The sequence below is a fragment of the Strongylocentrotus purpuratus genome, unplaced genomic scaffold (genome assembly GCF_000002235.5).
Source record: "Strongylocentrotus purpuratus isolate Spur 01 unplaced genomic scaffold, Spur_5.0 spur5_scaffold_20, whole genome shotgun sequence".
In the NCBI taxonomy this organism is placed as follows: Eukaryota; Metazoa; Echinodermata; class Echinoidea; order Camarodonta; family Strongylocentrotidae; genus Strongylocentrotus; species Strongylocentrotus purpuratus.
The window spans coordinates 35,546,038-35,567,991 of NW_022145606.1; the positions used below are offsets into that span (position 1 = coordinate 35,546,038).

General features: G+C 39.4%; 1 protein-coding gene and 1 long non-coding RNA gene across 2 annotated transcripts; one reads left to right on the forward strand and one right to left on the reverse strand.

The window, feature by feature from the left end:
* Positions 1-10,105: 10,105 nt before the first annotated feature.
* Positions 10,106-10,981, forward strand: LOC115927429. Its single transcript, XR_004065621.1, has 2 exons — positions 10,106-10,315; positions 10,788-10,981. It is a non-coding gene; the product is annotated as an uncharacterized LOC115927429 (long non-coding RNA).
* A 1,903-nt stretch (positions 10,982-12,884) lies between these two features.
* On the reverse strand, positions 12,885-18,535 carry LOC115927707. The gene is made up of 5 exons (XM_030993889.1): positions 18,503-18,535; positions 18,117-18,200; positions 14,826-15,004; positions 13,824-14,057; positions 12,885-13,339 (listed from the first exon to the last, which is right to left on the reverse strand). Exons 1-5 carry the CDS (start codon positions 18,533-18,535, stop codon positions 13,174-13,176), a joined length of 696 nt encoding a protein of 231 aa, XP_030849749.1. The 3' UTR covers positions 12,885-13,173.
* Between the last annotated feature and the right edge of the window lie 3,419 nt (positions 18,536-21,954).

Genomic DNA, 21,954 nt, shown 5'->3' on the forward strand with positions numbered 1-21,954 from the left:
TATACTATAGGATTTCTTGGTCAGTTTCGTAAGTTGGCCACACAAATTCATTTTAAAATATGTTCATTCAATTTCGCCGATTCTGTCACCGCAGCTGTTATTTTTCGTTCAAATTCGATTTTTAGCATTTAAATTCATAAAACGATCATTCAAAATGTTTGTTGCTTACCAACCCATACAATGGGAAATAGATTTAGCATGGAACTAAAGCTTGCGGGGTTCTATATATGATCATACTGGCCTAGTAGTAGTAGCATTGGAAGTATTAATATAAGTAGTAGTAGTGGTAGTAGTAGTAGAAGTAGTAGTAGTAGTAGTAGTAGCAGTATTAAATAAAATAAAAGTGATACAACAAACAGCAGATACATACTATTGTTGTGTAACACGCAGGGACCTCTGTACCATTATGAACATAATAATGTTTACGTTAGATAGATATAAACGTTATGGTAATACAATTTCCATTGCCTTTTCAGTACATGTGTAGCCAACCTTCTCGTCAGCGGGGCCAGAGAGGGGAGGGGAGGGAGGCAGGGAGCTTGAATAAAGGGGGCACTGACAAAAGAATTGTAAACTATTTGTATATATTGTAAACACCCCCCCCCCCCCCCTCTCTCTCTCTCTCTCTCTTGACAAAAGAAAGGGGGAACCCAGCCCCTCCTTCTACTTTTTGTATGCCAATGCATTATCCTCAAAAGTGCATTTTCAGGTCGATTTCATGTGGACAACTGATATCCTTCCGACCAATGGTGAATTGGGGCAAAATTCATTATTGCTCAGATCATTGAGGCATACACGTAGACAATAAGTTTAATCATCACATGCAGTGAAGCATAACAAGGAACGTCGAATAAACCCATCCAAAATGTTCAACAGCATGGTTTGTATTTGTCTATTTTCTTATTCGTACCACGTGTGTTTACTCTTCCAATCACGCATCCGCGCACCGTTCACCCCGGCCCCGCGTATTTTCAACACCACGAGGTTTGCTTCACTCCTGCTTACACCTCAGTCGAGTCACCACGTATCTGTGATATTCTCTTCGGGCTTATTCTTCCGTGCCTATCACCTCTTTTATGGCACGTCAATCTTTTCTCTGCCTTCTTCAGCGGGCTGGCAGTCTTCTAGTGGAACGTTTAAATTAGGACCGACATGGCGCTTGATTCTCCGCTGGGGGCTACCCGTTTCTTTGTTCCGGTAGCTCTTTTCGCACACGAGCTCCACTCACTGTAGTTCGTCTGCCAATTCATTAACCAGTTCGATTCACCGCAGCTCTGATGAACTTCACATCAAACAATGTTCGGCTTATTTCCAATATCTATTCACAATAGCCTCACACACTAATAATCCTACAGTATCAATAGTAAGAATAGTGTGAATGGTAAAAGCCCGGCTCCCCCCCCCCCCACTCACTGTTATTTAGGGTACGCATATGCGTGTTCCCTCCTTTTGAAAACACCCCCTAAGTCCAGTGTGTAAAGTCAATACGGGCTGGATTGTTGTGTACTACGAGCCGGACTTTGGTGCGTGAAGAGTAATCCTTTACCGGACATTTTGGTAACACCATGCGGTCATTCCGACCCCGGAGTGGGGGGAGGGGGGCGAGGGTAAAAGTAATAGTAATATTAGTAGTAGAATTATAGTACAAGTAGTAGTTCAAACAGAAATATTATTATCATTAGTAGTATATCACCATGTTAGAATTAACACAAATTGACCGGTATTTAGACTGAAACCAGGCCAATAAAGAACGTGACGTCATATTGGCCAACTTTACTCACACCAGCTCACAAACACTGAATTTGCACTGCTTTAGCCTGTTCCTTGTTGTTTTTTAAGTTGTGGGAGATGATACACCCGTCTCCTCTTCTCGTACCGTTCCCTTTTCACTGTTTTTTTTTTTCCTTTTCTCGTGTTTTGTTATTACAAAAAAAACTCTACCTGCCCCACTGAATGATTTATTACAGTCAAACCTGTCTATAGCGACAACCCAAGGGAAACACAAAAAGTGGTCTTTGTAGACAAGTGGTGTAGACAGGTTCATGTTGTACATGTTTCAATGATAAACCATTTTCAAGGAAAACTAAACATGCGGTCTTTATAGAAAGGTGGTCTTTGTAGATAGGTGGTCACTAAAGCAGGTTTGACTGTATACATAAAATATTGTAATAATATGGGTTGTGAGGGTTCACATACCTACGGGCCACAAAGCCATTCCTTATTTTACGCTGCATCATTATAATTACTTAGTATGTATATTGTGGCGTCTTCCACACGTTGACCAGGATCCCAGAACGATAACTTCGGAGTCATATAAAACCACGAGTTTAAACCAGGCGTTCATTTATATCAAACACTAAACCAGAACGATAGCTGGCGCTCTCTTTATTAAATAATATCTCATCGTAACATCTCCCCCGGGCCATCAAAACGAGGCCCCCCGAGTGGAGAACAAGTGAAGAAACAATAAAGCAATATGATAACACGGAATATAACAAACACGAAGAATTGGCATATGTGAACATGAAATAAAGATAAATGCGCAGGCTTACAGAATATGACACATGACAAAATAAAACATGGCGAATGAATATGAGAATAATTCAATGCTTGTAAAGGATAAGTCATAAGAATGCCAGGATAGAATTCATATCACCATATCAAACCTAACCAAGAACTACTTTGCACTAGAAGCACGGGCCACCCTGTGGTGATCAGACCCACGATGACAAACCATTAGGCAGAAATAGGAGACAGAAAGTGTGGGCTTATACAAATCGTAACTGTGCAAAGATCAATATGGATCAATAATCATATACAGCCTATACAAATGAGAATATCCTAGCATGTACATGTACACAAGACATGGCAGAATAACTCCTAAAACATTCATTAAATGATTGCAAACAACTACCAAGAGTGCCTACATACATGCAATACCAGTCCCTATTTGTTGCAAACATGATAGCGATAACAAATACATTATGGAAGCCCGATGTGTAACCATGGCAACAGTCAATCTGTCAATCCCAATAAACTAGACTCATGCAATAAACTATCAAGCAATACAAAACTGAAAATTACGATGGCTAGCGTACATTTGAACCATACATACCACCATGTACAGCGTCACAGCGACTGAATGGCAACCAAAAAACTGTCAAGCCCGAACATAAAGATATCTAACCATCACCCAGAACATATAGGCTGTCTATACAACATAGATCCAATACCCATAATAGAAGCAATATAATTAGATTTTATTTTTATTTATTAATTTCACTTCTTTATTCAGGGTAGTCTGTTCAGTATACAAAAAATAAAAACCTGGTCTTCCACAGAGCCCTGATTTTAAAAACAGCACATGAAAAAATACATGAATTACAATTAGAACTGTAGAATATCGGATTATAAAACATTTAACACAATGTATGCATGGTTTAGATAATAATACAAATCAACTACAAAATAAGTTAAACAAAAACATGGGAATACATTAACTGAGTATAAGATTACACAAAAGAAAAACAGTTAGATCTCTCTTTACAGTTCAAGACATGTCCACAGGAACCTCAAAATCAAGTTACACTAAACGCATTGGCTACCACCATCTTTCCAATACTAACAATTAGTAAAGCCATGAACCATAAACTTGCCGAATAGAGCCAACACTAAATGACCACTATATTCACCTGTATGAACCGATGCCTATACCTAACAAAATGAACACCAACAAAGTCATTAAAATTGCCAGACACAAACTATTACTGAGAGCGTTCAACTGAGATACATAATAATTGTCTGTTACCAAAGCAAAATAGGCACTTGATTACTTTATCAAGAGTTTTACAAAACAAAAAAAGTTACGAAACATTCAAGGTAAATCTACCACCAGGGTCATATAAAACTAAGAACATGTATCCGACATACAACAAACCAATGGTTATCTTGCCAAAGTGCATAGTAAAGGGAGGAAAATGTAATTACCCCAATATCTTATAGGTGAGCGCAAAAACGTTGCCCTTCGTAAGCCTACAATATGACTGTCTTGATGATAGTTCCCTCAGCAATTACACAGCTACATATTATCCCATTGGCATACCGAGAGGGGGCTTTACATTCAGGGGGTACAGGCATCATGGGGGAGCGGTGACATTCGTTTAACAAAAAAACAAAAACAAAAAATAGACAATCAATAAAGGGGGGGGGGTAGGGTTGTCTGGAAGGGCTACAGTCGTGTTCCCTCTTTACACTTCCTTCCTTTCCCTCTATCTTCCTCTTTTGTGTTTCTTCTTCAAACGATGGTCGAGTAGATATGCGATTAAAGATTTTCGAAATAATTTTCTTCCCGTGATATCTGATTTCATATCGAATGCTGATGTACTTGTATTTTCCTTATAATATGTTGATTTGGCAAACTGTGGCATGTGTTCCCGTACAAAAATGGTCGTGCATTCTGCCACCGGAAATTATCGCCACACACTTCTCGCCATCGCGTTCCTGTGGTTGATCAGTATCCCAATCTATAAGAGAATATACATTCAGTGTGTTAAAAAGAGATGTGTTAACCCTTACTGTACTAGGGGGGGGGGGGGCTGGGAGGCCCCCCTCGACATTTTCTGACATTGCGCCGCAACCGCTTAGAATTTTGAATTGTCGTTTCATGACTTTTTTTCCTCAAGTCTTACGCACGTTTTGATACCATTTTCGTCGAAATCGGATAATAATAATAATAATAGCTCGTTCTTATATAGCGCTTTTCAGGACCGGAGGCCCTCACAAAGCGCATTACAGATATACCTGTAAGGTGTTACATAACAATTAGTTTGCGCATGTCATAAAAAAAGTGCTATAATTGCATATATATTCATGTACAAGCAGAAATTTGAAGATATGAATTGATATCAAATTGCTTTTATATGTTTCTCAAAGTAACTTGATGTATTCCAGAACAAAATAATACATTAGAAATAAAAACAATATATATAATAAGAAAGAAAAAAAGCAATAAAATACATAAGAAAATAAATAGTTGAAAATCGCATCAAATTTGCATAAACTATCATTATTAATTACATCAAAATAACTATTTTGTGTTAGAAAAGAAGTTTCATATGAATAATGAGTTTCAACATTCAAAAAGTGGAGTCTGACAATTTTAGTAATGATTCTAGTTCCCTATATATATTACCAGATTTGATATTCATGAATGCGTAATTTGCGTATTCATAATTTATGCAAATTAACCTATGCATTTTCAAATATCATACAAATAATGAAACCTCATGAATGTGACATGAAGGAAACATATATTCAATACATTTTCAAGATTCTTCACAAGTCTACGGACAAATATGTAGAGTTTTCTGTAAAATGCATAACATTAGCATTTTGCATAATTAATTAGGCTATAACGACACAAATTTGCATATTAGGAAAAAACTAATTATACTATCTTGTTCCTTACGTGTATATTTACAAACATGCACATTTTCGTGTTTATCGGACATTGGACGGCCGAGATCATAGGGGGGAGGGGGGCTCCCAGGCTCCCCGCCCCCCCCCCCCCCCCCCCCAATGAGTGAGGTGCTCAAAATAGCCCAGTACAGTAAGGGTTAAGAGAGATGTGAGTTAGTCAGCTCGCTGTCATCACCTTCAAACTGGCTCAGAAGAACACTGACCTGCTATTGAGCCATCGCGCTATACGTATACATATAAATTCTTTCTTAGCAGTCAGGTAAAAACAAACCATCTTCAAACTAACAACTTGTAGCTTACTTCGGTAGTCACTTGTGGTCCATGATCGATCCGTGTAACACATCCATGTCTCGACAAAATTGCAATTCATCCAGACCCGGTCTGCGTTCACGTGAGGCTGCAGCAAATCGTACTCTTCCACATTCTCTGTGAAGAGCAGGGAAGGCTCAATCATTTCTCCGTTGCCCTTGGTAACTGCATCCAGACCATTACAGAAGTCACGAGCAGTATTCCAATCAACGTTTTGGAGTCGGTTCACGATCAGGAAACACTTTGTGTGCCCATACACCCAACCATCTGGACAGGCTGTTATAGAAAAGTAGAAAAGTAGAAAAGTACGACATCAGTGAAACTCCTAATAGTTGGTTCATGGAAAGCTCGATATTTTGTTTGCATGTATTTTGTTTGATTAATGCTTTCTAGTTCTGCCTAAAATATTTCCTTGGTACACACATTGGTAGCAATGAGATGATGACCTTATAAGTAAAACAAAACAAGCAATTGCCTTTGATCTTTTGTTTTGCTTTTTCTTGTCCTGTGTTTGCTGTTTTTAATCAGTTTATATTATATTTTTGTAATGTGATTTAAAACGTAATTGTAATCACTATACTGATTATTCGATTTGTCCTCGGTCAGCCACACGTTAGGAACATTTCCTTTTTTATTTTGGCTGCTGCCTTCTCCAGCACAATATTTATCTATATTGCTTGCTTGCTAAGGCTATGGTGACGACTCAAAACAAAATTGCCTGCTCGGGGCCGGGCGGCGAATTTTTCGCCATTTTCGCCGGGGGAACCGAGCGGCGGCCGTCGGGGAACGCTTGTTTTTAGGGCATCGCTCGGTCGCCGCTGAAGTTTTAGCGCGGAGTTAAAATTCGGGCGCCTGCTCACTTTTCACTCGCCAGCCAAAATTCGCTCGGTGCCCGGGCTGTCGCCGAGCGGTCGCCGCATGGTCGCCGCTGGGAGATCAGTCAGTCACTGGGCGACGAATTCAAAATCGGTCGGCAGCCTTTGACCTAGCTGCTTCGATTTTTGACCTAGATCGCTTGACGGCGAACGCTCAAAAAAGTCGGTGCTCGGGCGGCGACCGCCCGGGCACCGAGCATATTTTGGTGCCTCGCTGATCACCGGCCGTCCGCCGGGCACTTTCTTCAAAATCAGCCGGTGGCCGGTGGGAGACCGCTCGGGAATCGGTCGGTCATCAGTCTGTCACTGCCGGGACGCCACCCGGAGAAGTTTTGACTTTAAATCCACCGGCGACAGACGGGAAGTCGACAGGGCACCACCCAAGGCATTGCTGGGGCTCTACAGCCTGCTCGACTTCTCCAAAAATCGTTGGACGATGCCTAAATTCCAGCGTCGCCCGAGCAGGCTACAAATCAGTCGGTCGCCGCTCTGAGTTGTGACCACAGCTTTAGTGCCTTGTCTGTTCCACCTTGTTTGTTCCAGACATTGGCGAACAAGGCTTTCCATCTATTTATGTTTCTGGTTCTTTATAATGTGACGTTACCTCTGTTACCAGTCAGCCCAATGAACTTATCCATGTATTTGATTAGCTGTCTCCTTACGTCACTTTACATCAATTATTCCGGTCATTATTCTGTTTTATGTGCATTCTCCTCTCATAATATGCGCAACAAACTGAAGCTGTCTTTTCCTTATGAGGTTCAGAATCGACACACGCCTTATTGACGACTTCTTCGTTTGTTTGCCCTTGGAGTTGCTTTATGAAACATGAAAGGAAAATCTGTAATGTTGGACTACACTTTCATGCCATATGCTTGTCAAGTCCCACATGAAGTCACACATTTGTGTCATGTCTGTTCGCAGTGCATGTAATTTTCAGCAAGAAAAAGCAAACTGTTATAAATATTTATGACTGAAAAAACTCAAAGTATACAACAGTATTTTTGCGCTATACAATCTGTCCAGTTCTTTTTAGAGGATCTTAACATTAAAACTGGCATGCAATGTCAAAGGGCACCGTTAACATGACCGCACTTACTTTTGAATACAACACTTTCAATGGCACTTTCTATCAGCTATTGAAATATGCGATTGAAATTAAAATCACGTCTTTTGACCTTCATGTGACATGTAATAAACACATTTAAATGACTATTGAGTACATTTCTCGAAAGTCTGTGCGATCGTATTCATGTTAATTACAACCTGAGTTTAAAGGTAATGCAAAGTTTTGGGAGATATTAAAAAATGGATTGATAGTAATTCTTTAAAATGTTGATATATTTAGATGCCTCTGTGGATGTTTTATAAGCACTAGAAAATTTAGCCCCTAAAACACTTCTGCTTTTGAGTAATTGAATAATAAAAAATGTACCGGTGCTCCCCGTAAATTTCAAATATTACAAATAGCGCCTAAGGCCAATCCATGGTAGCTGCGGCCATGACAATCTCAGAATATGCAGTTCTGATATATAATTTCTAAACGGGAATAGCAAATCGATCAGTGTAGTCAAGAAACATTGTTGCAGATCTAAAGTAATGTCAGTCTTGAGATGGCGCTATACAACATAAAGAGCCTATTATTTACAATTTTATCACAGTGATAAAATATATTCAATGATCGTTGTCGCGGCTGAAATCGAGTCTACAATGATCGTTGTCGCGGCTGAAATCGAGTATAGACTCGATTTCAGCCGCGACAACGATCATTGAATATTGTATTCGTATATATAGTTCCAATATGTTCATTTGAACCAAATTCATGACCCCATACGAAAACTTTGTAATATCTTTAAGCATGATAAAAGGGGCTACAGCCAGGGGACCATAATTGAGAAAGAGAGCGAAATATTTTGTGAACTATTTAATCCTCCTAAAGGCCCTCGAGGCCGAAACACAGTGACAAACAAATCACCATTTTATAAAAAAGAATACCAATTTATATCCACATACACGCGCACAACGGTAATTATAAACTAAAACTGCATACGCAATATTATTCGGAGTCAATTTCAAAGTTTGAGTCCACGCAAAATATAGAGCTTTCCAAATAACTTACCTTGCTGCTCGCAATGTATTCCGATGAATCCTCCGAGGTAGAAACAGCTATACCCAGCAAGCTCTTCAACGCAAGTCGCTCCGTTAAGACAAGGATGGGAGTAACATGCTTTAAGAAATAGAAATCATGTGTTCAAAGTCAAACAGCACAATAGTCACCGTTGCGAATAATGTTGGGATACTTACCTCCTTCATTAATTAAAATGGCTGTGTGAATTTGTTTTGTTCTCGATAGATAAGTTTATATCTTCTCAGAACTTTAAATGACCAATTTTCTTGACTCTTTGGATTGATAAATGAAGTTCTGAAAATATACAAACATTAACAAATATAAAATACATCATATTCTCACAATCATTTCGTGAAAAGAGGTAAGAAAATAAACGTCCGACTTAACGGGCCACAATGCACATGATGTGCTTACTTGTGCATCTTAACTGAACAGCTAAAACAACGTCATCAAAAATCCAAAAAATGTCTTATATTCATCTCATTTTTGCTAAGCTCTAGACAGAGAGAGAGAGAGAGAGAGGGGGGAGAGAAACAGGGAGAGAGATATATACAGAGAGGAGAGGGGAGCGATAGAGGAAGAGAGAGAGAGAGAGAGAGAGAGAGAGAGAAAGTGGGAGGGGGATACAAGGAATAGTTTATCGTACCTGGATGTGCACAGTATAAGTTCATTTTGTCCCTCGCTTCTTTTGGCGTTCTGATGTCATATTCAGGGTGATCACGTGTTAAAGACCTTGACCGGAGCAGAGCATTATATAGACAAATTATATACCTACGGACTCGTGAATATTTAATGAATATGAAAATGCAAACTTCTCGAGATTCCACGGCCTCTGAAAGAAGTATTTAGCATCCGAACCCCAGGATTCACGGATTTGAGAGGGGCACCCCGGAGATTTAGTTTCGGCTGCGCTAGCCGGTGGCCGTTTCTACCCGTTTCTGATGACGTCATAACGTGTAGGTTATTTGGCCACTCGGTATAGCAGCTGGTTCGTCGCATGGTGGTCGGTATGTGAAGTTTTCTTCTCTCTTTTTTTGTTGTTGTAAATATCAATGTCGAAGCTGTATTTGGACATTTTACGATTAGAATGTTGACATTTTATATCTGTATTAATTTCACGCTACGTAATATGGAATATCAACCCCAAATTTCCACTAAATTAGATTGAAACGAATCATTTGCCCGCGCTGCTGGCTGCCTGCCTCGGTCTGCGATTGCACAACTTTCAGCAATCTATCGCTGAGCCTCTTGCCTTCACTTATTGGAGAGTAGGTAACGAGTTTATGATGATAGACATTACATTACCAAAAAGATCAAATCAACTGTCACAAGTATGTTATTCATGTGACCTTTATTTTTAACTTCACTCTTTTCAGATTATATTTGGCTGTCCTACATTGGAACGAAAATTGTGATAGAGCCCAGGCTGTTGATGCCGAAGGGAACCCAGTGTACAGGTTGAGGTATCCACGCTCGAAGGAAGGAGGCCACACAGTGGAGAGAGTGCTGACAGCTGGCACATGTGGTAAGTAGCCACATGTCTAGTGAATGATATCAATATTCAACAAAAGAGCTCAATTATATATAGAAATCTTGTATTACTTCATGATCAATAGAATTCAAATTAGTAGATTCTTGTGGCCTATATGCCCTTAATTTAATCTGTTGATTAAATTGATAATTATAAACATGTATTGGGTTACTTTCTGCAAATGTGTAATATTGAATAGCAATTAAGCAGAAACAGGCATATATGTCAGTCCCCAAGTCAGTGAACTACCTATTCAGCAAAGAACATGTGCATGCCATTGGTATTTGATTGGTCATCCACCTACAAATAGTGTGTAAAATTAGGTAATTCAATATTTGTGAGAAAAAGAGTTTTCTCTTCTTATGTTCTTATTTTTCTCTTTTCCTTTTTTCCTCTTATCAAAGTGTATTTTTTTAACACCGTATAGATGAATTTTCAAGGTATAGTTTTGGATTTTATCTTGTAGGTTATGTGAAAGCCCTGATGAGAGTTTGTCGTAGAACTGGTGGAAAACAGGGAGCAGCTCAGAGACAACATGGAGGAGCTACAGCCTCAACCAGCACGGAGTGCCTCTCATCATCACCCCGACAATGGAGAAGCCGTGCAAGCTTTTGAACAACATCATCGCTTTGGCGATAGAAACTAGTTCTTTTGGTGATAGAAACTATGATGAATGTGTCAGGTACCTGAACATTAACCACTGATTGTTTTATTTCAGTACAATACATGTTTTTCATAGACCCTAAATTATGTTTATGCCAGTATAATTATGGAGAGTAACATGGAAGTACTCTATCATATGCAAGTGAGTAGTGCATTCCGATTCTATGTGAGTGTAAAGCACTAGAAACTTGTCTGTAAGCTTGTACATACTTACACAAGCCAAAGTCCATGGTACACATCAATAGTCATTGGTTTTAATAGGTAAAATACTTATTAAATTTGTAAAACTTACATTTTTAGTTCAATTATAAACAATTTCTGAAGCATATGCACTAGATTTTCATAAACACTAAGTAAATCACTGTTGATCATGAATTTGGCACCAAATATAATCTGATTTTTCTCACAGTCCTTCATCTTGGCCAATGCTTTTTGCTTCTTATTTGCAAAAAATAAAAAATAAAAAAAATGCATTTTTTTTCTTCATCTAAACTGTTCTTATTCAAGAACCATTTGATGTATTGCACCAGATATGACTTTATTTTTTGTTTTTGATTTTTTCCCTTTTCTGCCGAGGTGAATTGTGTTAGTCATTTTCAAAGTTAGTAGTTTTAAAGATCATGCCATATTATCACAGAAGAGGAAACATTGTGATGATACTTCATCGCATCCATACTTTTGTTTTCCTAACAGCGGTTTCCTGTTTGTCCTAAAACCTGGTTATAAAAGATTGAAAAATAATCATCCTTGCAGATATAATAAAAAATAGTCATCTATCCTGTAAACTTTACATAAAATAAGGATGAATGTAATGTACATGTTGCATCAAAGTTTTTGTTCCAATGGTGCATCATTTTGAAATATATTGCACAAACAGAGAAGAAAATGATTGGGGGGAAAAACTGTCAATGGGATGTTCTGAGAATATTTTGAGCAAAGGTAAACAAAAATTCATCTAAAGGAACACAAATCTTGTTTGTTTGTTTCTATTATAGGTGTCTTGTAGGAAGCTCCATAATTCAAAGATGGAAATTGCTGTGAAAATGAGAGTGAGATAGAGAATGTGAAGGAAGAAGAGGGATAAAGATAAAACCAATAGGGATAGAGTGAGAGATGTGAATGTGATGGATGGAAGAGGAGAAAGAGAGATTGTGAAAGAGTGAGAGATGGGAATGTGATGGATGGAAGAGGAGAAAGAGAGATTGTGAAAGAGTGAGAGATGGGAATGTGGAGGGTGGAGGAGGAAAAGAGAGGCAGAGGGAGAGAGTGAGAGATGGGAATGTGGAGGAAGAGGAGAAGGAGGGACAGAGTGAGAGATGGGAATGTGGAGGGTGGAAGAGGAGAAGGAGGGACAGAGTGAGAGATAGGAATGTGGAGGGTGGAAGAGGAGAAGGAGGGACAGAGTGAGAGATAGGAATGTGGAGGAGGAGAAAGAGAGGAGGGACAGAGTGAGAGATGGAAATATGGAAGAGGAAACAGAGAGAGGAAGTGGGATAGAGAGATGGGAATGTGGAGGGTGGAAGAGGAGAAAGAGAGAGGAAGAGGGACAGAGTGGGAGATAGGGTTAAGGTTTATCCTTTTTGGGAGGATAGATTTGATGCAAAATAAAGGATTTCCTGGATTTATTACGATGCTTACCATTTATCACACATTTGAAATTTCGTCAACCGCAATTCCCTTCTCTTACTCTCATTATTCCTCTGTCTATCTTTGTTGTGTCCATGCTGTTATTTCTCTTTCTCTCAATTTCGTTTTCTCTTTCAATTTCATTTTCTCTTTCTCTCCCCTTTTCTGACTCGGCAGGTTGACTGTATATGAAATGCTCAAATTATTAAAACAAATTACATTGCAGGGTGTATAACAAAAGAGAAGGAACAAGGCATGTTGTGTTTTTTTTTGGGTTTTTTTTGTTGCTTGTTTATATAGATTTCAACATTCTTCCTCATAAGAAATCGTTGCTTGATCACAGTTTTGCAAAAGTTCGAATATCAGCTCTTGGAAATTAGAATCAAATGTCGAGATCAAAGTTCATAGCAACCATACCATCATGAGAAGTTCAAACAATAGTATTTGTGATGAATATGAAGATGAAAGCCGATGATCACAAATAACGTACAGAAGATGGCTGACAATCACATAGAAGATGACAGTCATTCAAAGTTCGCAAGACAATAGTTGATGTTACATCCTCATCTCAACCGACGCAGGATGGTCCCTTTGTACTGACCACGTCCATCAGGATACGCTTCCATTATTAAGGCATGGACACATGCTGGCAGTTGCACCCTGATGTCCTTCCCGAGCCAGCCCCGACACCATCTCATGACTTTCCTGTAGGCCACATACCTGTATTTTCTGTAAAATAAAAAGCAATAAAAAAATTTCATTATTTTTCTTAGGATAGATGATTGGATGTCAAAATATTAATTCTTTATTAATTAATTCAGGAAAATAAAAATGATTAAAAAAAACTAAAATGACCAAGGGTTAGTCATTGTTTGTCGGGCGGTGGGGGGCAACATTCAAAATCGCATAAAAAGTTTGTGTTTCATAACTACAGATTATTGGGGGGGGGGGTGGGGGGTAACATGCTAAAACTCACAAATCGGTGGTCATTCTTGCCTATTTGTATACATTTCCTGAAAAAGTGCCCCGAAGCACCTGCAGATAAGGCAGCTAGTACACCAGTGGTCACCAGGCAAGAATTTTGGTCAAAACTAGTAATTCATCTTGCGGTGACTCAATTCGTTTTGAAAAGTTTCACCCAATAAACTTTCAAAATCAATCCATTTATTTTTTTGCCCTTGCCAAAATGATGAAAAGGAGAAACATAACTTACTCATTGTTCCTGTCCCCAAATGCTTTGGCTGCTCGGCGCCACCTATCTGTGTACTCCATCCATCCGATGTACAATGTTGTCGCATTTAGGATGGCCGGCTCAAACTCCTCAGAATCCACCAGACAACTTGAACCCTGTCGATCAGCCTCTGCCTTGACCTCTGCAAGTTCCTGACAACAGACACAATCACCTTCATTGAAAGATGGAGGCACACGACATCTTCCACATGTACACCTTGAAATACAGAAAGATTCAAACAAAAATCAATACACCTACTATAATTTTATAAATATTTTATTACAGCTTCCTGATAAATATAAAAATGACATCGTTCTCGTAGTCGTAGTATGGTAAGAGTGCCCAAGGCAGTGCCTATGTCTGCGCACCCACGTAAATGCGCGATATTTATAGAACAAAACATCAAACTGACACCAATTTTCAATCTTAACCTCAACAATTCATTTAGATACCAAAATTTGTGAAAATAATTGGGAAGATTAAAAATGAGTTTTAGCAAGTTTCATTTGCCACCCTGAAAATTTCAATCATTGTCAAAAAAGAAAAGTCTGAACAGGGGGTTGTCCCTGGTATGAAACTTCACTGTGCTTGATTGAATTGCGTGCAAAATAGTGAGTGCGCAGACATGGGCACTTTTCAGTTTTGCTACACAAAATGACGAGCCCGTCTGAAATTCGTTAAAAAAAATTGTTCTTGTGAATAATTTGTCGAGTTTTTTTGTTTCAGTAATCATTAGAATATGAAGAACGGAATAACAATGATGATTCTAAAAATAATATCTTACTGTGTAATGAAATCGAGGTCGAATTTTAGGTGCGCAGACATAGGTCTAGATCTAGAGAATCATTCTAACAAGTTAACTTTAGAATTAGACATGCCATTTATGACCGAGTCTAGAGATCTACGGTATTTGATTTCAATTTTTGGGGGGAATAAATATTTAGAATGCACAACAAATTCAATAAGCTTATAAGTCTTAATTACCAATCCTCGACATTTTCATGAAGCCGATTTGCGTTGTTGGCCCTTCCAGCATCGCCAACATTTTGCCCAGGTTCACCACGAGGTAAAGGCTCATACTCCCACTCGACGATACGCCCGTGTTCTCCGGCGTCTGCATCACTTGCATCGCTGTCGGTGTACTGCTGCTGCCACTGTCCGGACTGTCACTACTACCACTGACACTGTCATTTTCACAGGCTTTCCCCGCAACTGCCATCCTCCTCACACTCAAATTCCATAACTAAATCATCTTGTGCATCTGCCCTGACGACTGGGGTAGCCATTCTCTTTAGAAAGACTTCTCAAAACTTCTCAAACTTCAATCGATAAAAAGCAGAAAGGATTCACGGTACGCAAAATCAATGTAGATCTCGAACATCGCGCGGCGAAGAATTATAGCAAACAATTCGAGTCTACACGGAATGACGTCACCCAAGTCCGTGCGGCGCGGGGGCTCTTGACCGAGGCGAATTTGGGAGGGGGCGGCAGTTGTACTGTAATTTTCATTTTTCTCAGTAATGAAAGGGTATTTAATTTTTTCTTTCTTGTATTTGTATTTTGTGTTTCATTAGCCGTCTGTGGATGTATGGTTGTGTACGCTCCGGTCAAGGTCTTTAAATACTTGGGAACAAACTTGACCAATTTCCCAGTATATTCGGAGATTCCATAAGGACAGATGTCCAGGGGTATTTCAGGGCAAATATCGTCACCTAAAGCGCCTGTTTATTTAGCGTAAGACAAAAAGGAATCAAGAACAATGAGAAGAAAAAAGAAGAAAGAAAAAGAAGACAAGAAAATAATAAAAAGTAGTAGAAGAAGAAGAAGAATAAAGAAGGACAAAATTACTACGAATAATAATAAGTATTTGTCCTGCTCACTTTCTGATATTGTACCACTCAATGCGCTACAATGTACTTTAATACTAATGCTAAACAAAAGGACCCCCAAACTAAAATAATATTGGACATTTAACATTAGGTTTCCAAGTAGCTCTGGTGAAAGAGAAAGAAGGAGAAGAAAGGAAGAAGAAGAAAATATGTTAAATTTTGAGTAGATTATAACGCTGACGTAAGTCCCATTTGTTGGTCTATTGTTACGCGAATGACCCTATATACAATTTGTAATGAAACGAAGAATTAAAACATTTATATTTGTCAGTATTATTGTTATCATTATCGATATTATTACTATTGGACTTTGTTATTATCATTGACTTATTATTATCATCATCATTTTTGATAATTGTAGTAGTAGTAATAATAATAGTATGATCATCATTTTGGTATCATTATTGTAATCACAATCATCACTTTAAATCAACCTTCGTATTCTATAACATAGGGTAAATGTAATGCAAGCATCAATTTAATAAAGAGGTTTTCATCAAGCTAATAATGGGCATATACGTTGTCATCACATTACATGCACGGTAATTAAGAGAATGAAAACTAAAATAAAAAAAGGTAATTACTCAACAAACCCTTTCCTAATGAATCAGGGTGAAAAATACGATGCTTTCACTTTTTTGATGAAAATCAGTGAGTTTGAAATTATATGAGCTGTCCTTTAATGAATGTTATGAATATTTAATTGGTAGGCGATGAATAACACATGACATCATTTAATAAGTAGAGCACAGAGCCGGCAAAATAGGTGACCAACTTTAATTTTTGGTTGACATCCTCTCTAAATACAAAAGATCGCGCTTATTTTGTGAAATGAACGAGCTACCTACGTAAAAGAGTAAAAGCAACACTCTTACAAAGGGGTGGCACTTTATCGAATAGTGACATTAAACGGATATGGAGAGAGAGGGAGAGAGGGAGAGAGAAAGGGAGAAAATTATGTGACCCATTTCTGTGTCCAGTGTCGTTCACAATATACGGTTATTAGCGAGGTTTATCAGGTTGGATGATTTCAATCCTTAAAACAGGTCTGGCTCTAGAATGTTAGATTCCTTATCTAGAGCGTCCGCCTCACAACCGGGAGGTCGTGGGTTCGAACCCCGTCATACCAAAAGACGTTAAAAGACGGGAGTTACTGCTACCTTGTTTGGCGCTCAAGAATAGGGGATAGAGCAACGTCGATCTGGCGTTGCTCAGTGGCTGCCGGGCTCACGATCAATTGGGCAAAAAGAATTTTCTTTTCGGTTGAATAAAATTTGGAGTGGACTTTAAAAGATTATTATTAGTAGTAGTATTAGTATACGTATCCATCCCAGTGGATGCTCAATTCGCCTATATTACCCTGGCTTTAGCCCAGCTGCGCTAAGGTGCTGTAGAAATTGAACCTTTTTACTACACGTGGATGAAGAGTGGTAACTGTAGATTAATACATTAGTACCGCGGCTAGATTCGAACCGCAAACCATGTGATCCACAGTTCAGTGGTATATCATCTAGACCACGGCAACTATCAACAACCCTTATTGCTTCTTTCACATCGAGTTCGCATATCCACAACTCCACTTTACATTCAAAAATTGTTCAAAAATTAATAATGTAGTAACCATAATAACTCACCGTAAGGGAGTAAAAGGAACGCGATGGCCAACTTTAAATGCTAAGAACGGAATGTATATGGTTAAAAAGAGAGAAAAAGTGGTATTAAAATACGAGTATGAAGTCAGTATATGTCTGCATGCTAAAAGATTCACGGTTGTTGTAAGTCCATTTTACAACCAAAATGAGCGATATTTGTGATGAACTTGGGAGATCGTGGTCAAACAAATTCAGGCTTTATTTTCTTTTGAACAATTTGAGAGCTAATGAAATGAGTGTGTAAATTCTTTGAAAATAATGGGATAATTAGAGGCCAACATTTAAAACCTGTTATGTTACCTACCAACCAAAACATGCTCAAAGACACTCCTTTTGTATTAATAAAGCGCTTTCATACGAAATACTCTCTATAAGCGCTTTACATATATTATTATACCGGCCATGGGATTCATTCACTCTCAATGCGCGCCATTTCAATTACTTTGGGAGTATTCCTACCATATGGTTACCGTGAGATCAGATAGCCACTACTACCACAAAGCATTTTTTTTTACCAGGTCCCCATTTCTTTCCTGGGTATAGAGTGGCAACTGGAGATGAATGTCCTGTCAAAGGACACTGGTGCCGTGTTGCAGATCGAACCCAGGACCTTTGTATTTCAAGTCCAGTGCTTAAACCACTTGACCACGACACCTTCTAACATGGTAAAACATGATAAATAATGATGAAATAGTGACGTGCAAGTAAACACCATTCTCCTAAGGTTAACCTACAGGAGCTTGCAGCCATCTGATGACAAGACGGGTGGTATCCTTGAAAGCAGCAACTGCCAGAGCAGTAACCGCAGTGGCCAGTAGCTGATTCCAGATCCGAATGGTCTCGGAATAGAATGAATCTTGACGGTTTAAAACCGGCTCCACGATACTTAACAATTGAAAAAGAATACACTACAAAATAAGTAAATACACATTTGTACGTACCATGATCGGGAATATTCCAGCAACTCAAAACCGTGATAAAATTTAAATCTTAAAAAATGTCCTGAAACTATGCATATGCACCTCTATGCCCGAGGGTCTATGTATATATCCTTCTGCGCTGCGTCGGAAAATGCATTTTAGAATACACTCTCTCCAACTTCAGCCTTTGCTACGCTCACTTTGTTGTGGTAGCTTTGTTCCCACGGCACCATAATCTTGAATTTCTTAGTTTGCAAATCCTCGAAGTTTTAAATAACGACCTATTAACAACATACGACTCCGGGAAAACAAAAACGTGCTCGGAGGTTTAAACTAGGCCAGCCCATCAAGCTTCCGTATAGTAACTACACGCTGGCGAGAAATTGAAGATAACCGCGTCCACACGGCAAAACATATCGAATGAGGACCCAGCTGTTTCTAGTTGGCGCGTTAACTATAAAGTCACTCTTGGATTAATACCTCGAGGGAAATAAGAGTTTCCCAAACCATGTGTGCGTACATTTTGAACTTGACTGCAAGACAACATTAAAGTTTAAAACGCCGAGATAACCATTAAGCTGAGAGATTGCCAAATAAACATAGCTGATATTATCATGCTTTGTGATTTACGAGTAGCCGTATACATGATTAGCCACATAGCATACCGATTGGTAGATATATAGTCGCAACTAAACCTTGCCTCACTACGTACAATACTTAAAATAAAAGCTGTACCCTCGGTAAAGGATTATGACAAATATATTGCGATCAAGTGTATAATGCCAGTTAACACGAGCTACTTTAAAGCATAAAATGAAGTTTTTCACTCATTCACATATAAGAGGGTAACGGGACCGGTTATGCTATTGGAGGCTTAAATTACGAATACAAATAATAATTATTGTTATTTATTTGACCATAAAAATGCAAGATATACATATTAAGTAATATATAATGATGCAGCGTAAAATAAGGAATGGCTTTGTGGCCCGTAGGTATGTGAACCCTCACAACCCATATTATTACTATATTATCTTTATACAGTCAAACCTGCTTTAGTGACCACCTGTCAACAAAGACCACCTTTCTATAAAAACCGCATGTTTGTTTCCCTTGACAATAGTTTCTCATTGAAACATGTACTAAAGGAACCTGTCTACAAAGACCACTTGTCTACAAAGACCACTTTTTGTGTTTCCCTTGGGTTGTCGCTTTAGACAGGTTTGACTGTAATAAATCATTCAGTGGGGCAGGTAGAGTTGTTTTGTTTAATGACAAAACACGAGAAAAGAAAAATAAACAGTGAAAAGGGAACGGTGCGAGAAAAGGAGACGGGTATATCATCTCCCACAACTTAAAAAGCAACAAGGAACAGGCTAAAGCAGGGCAAAATCAGTGTCTGTGAGCTGGTGTGAGTAAATTTGGCCAATATGACGTCACATTCTTTATTGGCCTGGTTTCAGTCTAAATACAGGTCAATTTTTGTTAATTCTAACATGGTGATATACTACTAATGATAATAATACTTCTGTTTTAACTACTACTTGTACTATAATTATACTACTTATATTACTATTACTTTTAACCCCCCCCCCCCCTACTCCGGGGTCGGAATGACCGCATGCGTGTTACCAAAATGTCCGGTAAAGGAGTACTTTTCACGCACCAAAGTCCGGCTCGTAGTACACAACAATCCAGCCCGTATTAACTTTACACACCGGACTTAGTGGGTGTTTTCAAAAGGAGGGAACACGCATATGCGTACCCTAAATAACACTGAGTGGGGGCGGGGGGGGGGGGGGAGCCGGGCTTTTACCATTCACACTATTCTTACTATTGATACAACTGTATGATTATTAGTGCGTGAGGCTATTGTGAATGGATATTGGAAATGAGCCGGACATTGCCTGATGTGAAGTTCATCAGAGCTGCGGTGAATCGAACTGGTTAATGAACTGGCAGACGAACTACGGTGAGTCGAGCTCGTGTGTGAAGAGGACATTTTTTTTTTTTTTTTTTTTTGGGGGGGGGGGGGGGAGGTGGGTCTCCCAAAAATCGCAAGTACTCAGCCAACCGTTGAAAAAGCGAGGGGGGGGGGTTAGGTCAACTTTTTTAGATCAGCCAGTGGCATTTTTTTTTTTTTTTTTTTTTGTAAAAAAAAAAAAAAGGGGGGTTGGGGAGAGCGGATTTTCGTCCAAAATACACACATAAAAAATACCAAATGGGGGGGTGGGTGGGTCTCTCAAAAATCGCAAGTACTCAGCCAACCGTTGAAGAAGCGAGGGGGGGGGGGGTAAGAGCACACTTCTTTTTTGTTTTTTTTTGTCTCGAAATTTGAAAAATTGATATATTTTTTTTTTTAATAAAAAAAAATAAAAAAATAAAAACCTAAGTGGGGAGGGGGAGGGGGGGGGGGGAGAGCGGATTTTCGTCTAAAATACACACATAAACAATACCAAATGGGGGGTTAAACCCCCCCCCCCCCCCCCCCCCCCCCCCCCCCCCCTCTGCGTACGCACCGGGGCACGGTAGAATAAGTCCGAAGAGAATATCACAGAGGCTGTTCACACCGCAATGAGTTAGCGCGGTCTATCGTAGCACCCCCTTTTTTCTAGCGCGCGCTAGACCGCGCTATCTCTCGTGGACCACCCCCAAGAGGTGCTCCAGTGGCACGCCGTTTTGGCTCGCCGTGGCTCGCTGTTGGGCGGACCGAAACGACGTTGTACCTTCCAAACCGCAGAGATAGCGCGGTCTAGCGCGCGCTATCTCTGCCGGTGTGAACAGCCTCACAGATACGTGGTGACTCGACTGAGGTGTAAGCAGGAGTGAAGCAAACCTCGTGGTGTTGAAAATACGCGGAGCCGGGGTGAACGGTGCGTGGATGCGTGATTGGAGGAATGAACACACGTGGTGCGAATAATGAATATAAATAAGTAGCGTAATGGAAAATTACTGGGAAAAAAAATGTACAGTAAAATGAGTGCGAATGAATGAGTCGTTACACAACTTTACTAAGACTACTCAAAAAACAAATGCAAACTAAGAAAATAGACAAATACAAACCATGCTGTTGAACATTTTGGATGGGTTTTTTCGACGTTTATTGTTACGCTTCACTTCAGGTGATGATTAAATTTATTGTCTACGTGTATGCCTCAATGATCTGAGCAATAATGAATTTTGCCCCAATTCAGCATTGGTCGGAAGGATATCAGTTGTCCAAATGAAATCGACCTGAAAATGCACTTTTGAGGATAATGCATTGGCATACAAAAAGTGGAAGGAGGGGCTGGGTTCCCCCTTTCTTTTGTCAAGAGAGAGAGGGGGGGGGGGGGTGTTTACAATATATACAAATAGTTTACAATTCTTTTGTCAGTACCCCTTTTCCCAAGCTCCCTGCCTCCCTCCCCTCCCCTCTCCGGCCCCGCCGACGAGAAGGTTGGCTACACATGTACTGAAATGGCAATGGAAATTGTATTACCATAACGTTTATATCAATCTGTAACGTAAACATTATTCTGTTCATATTAGTACAGACGTCCCTGCGTGTAACACAAAAATTGTATGTATCTGCTGTTTGTTGCATTACTTTTCTTTTCTTTACTACTACTACTACTACTACTACTACAACTTCTGCTAATTCTACTACTAC

Bases quoted from the DNA above. Each gene is read 5' to 3' on its own strand.
- LOC115927707 (XM_030993889.1), bottom strand. From the start codon at position 18,535: ATGGTGCCGTGGGAACAAAGCTACCACAACAAA. The intron at 14,058-14,825 runs GTAATTAAGACT...CTGTATTTCAAG, and splicing joins CATGAAAATGTCGAGGATTG to GTGTACATGTGGAAGATGTC. The intron at 13,340-13,823 runs GTAAGTTATGTT...TTTATTTTACAG, and splicing joins TTTGGGGACAGGAACAATGA to AAAATACAGGTATGTGGCCT.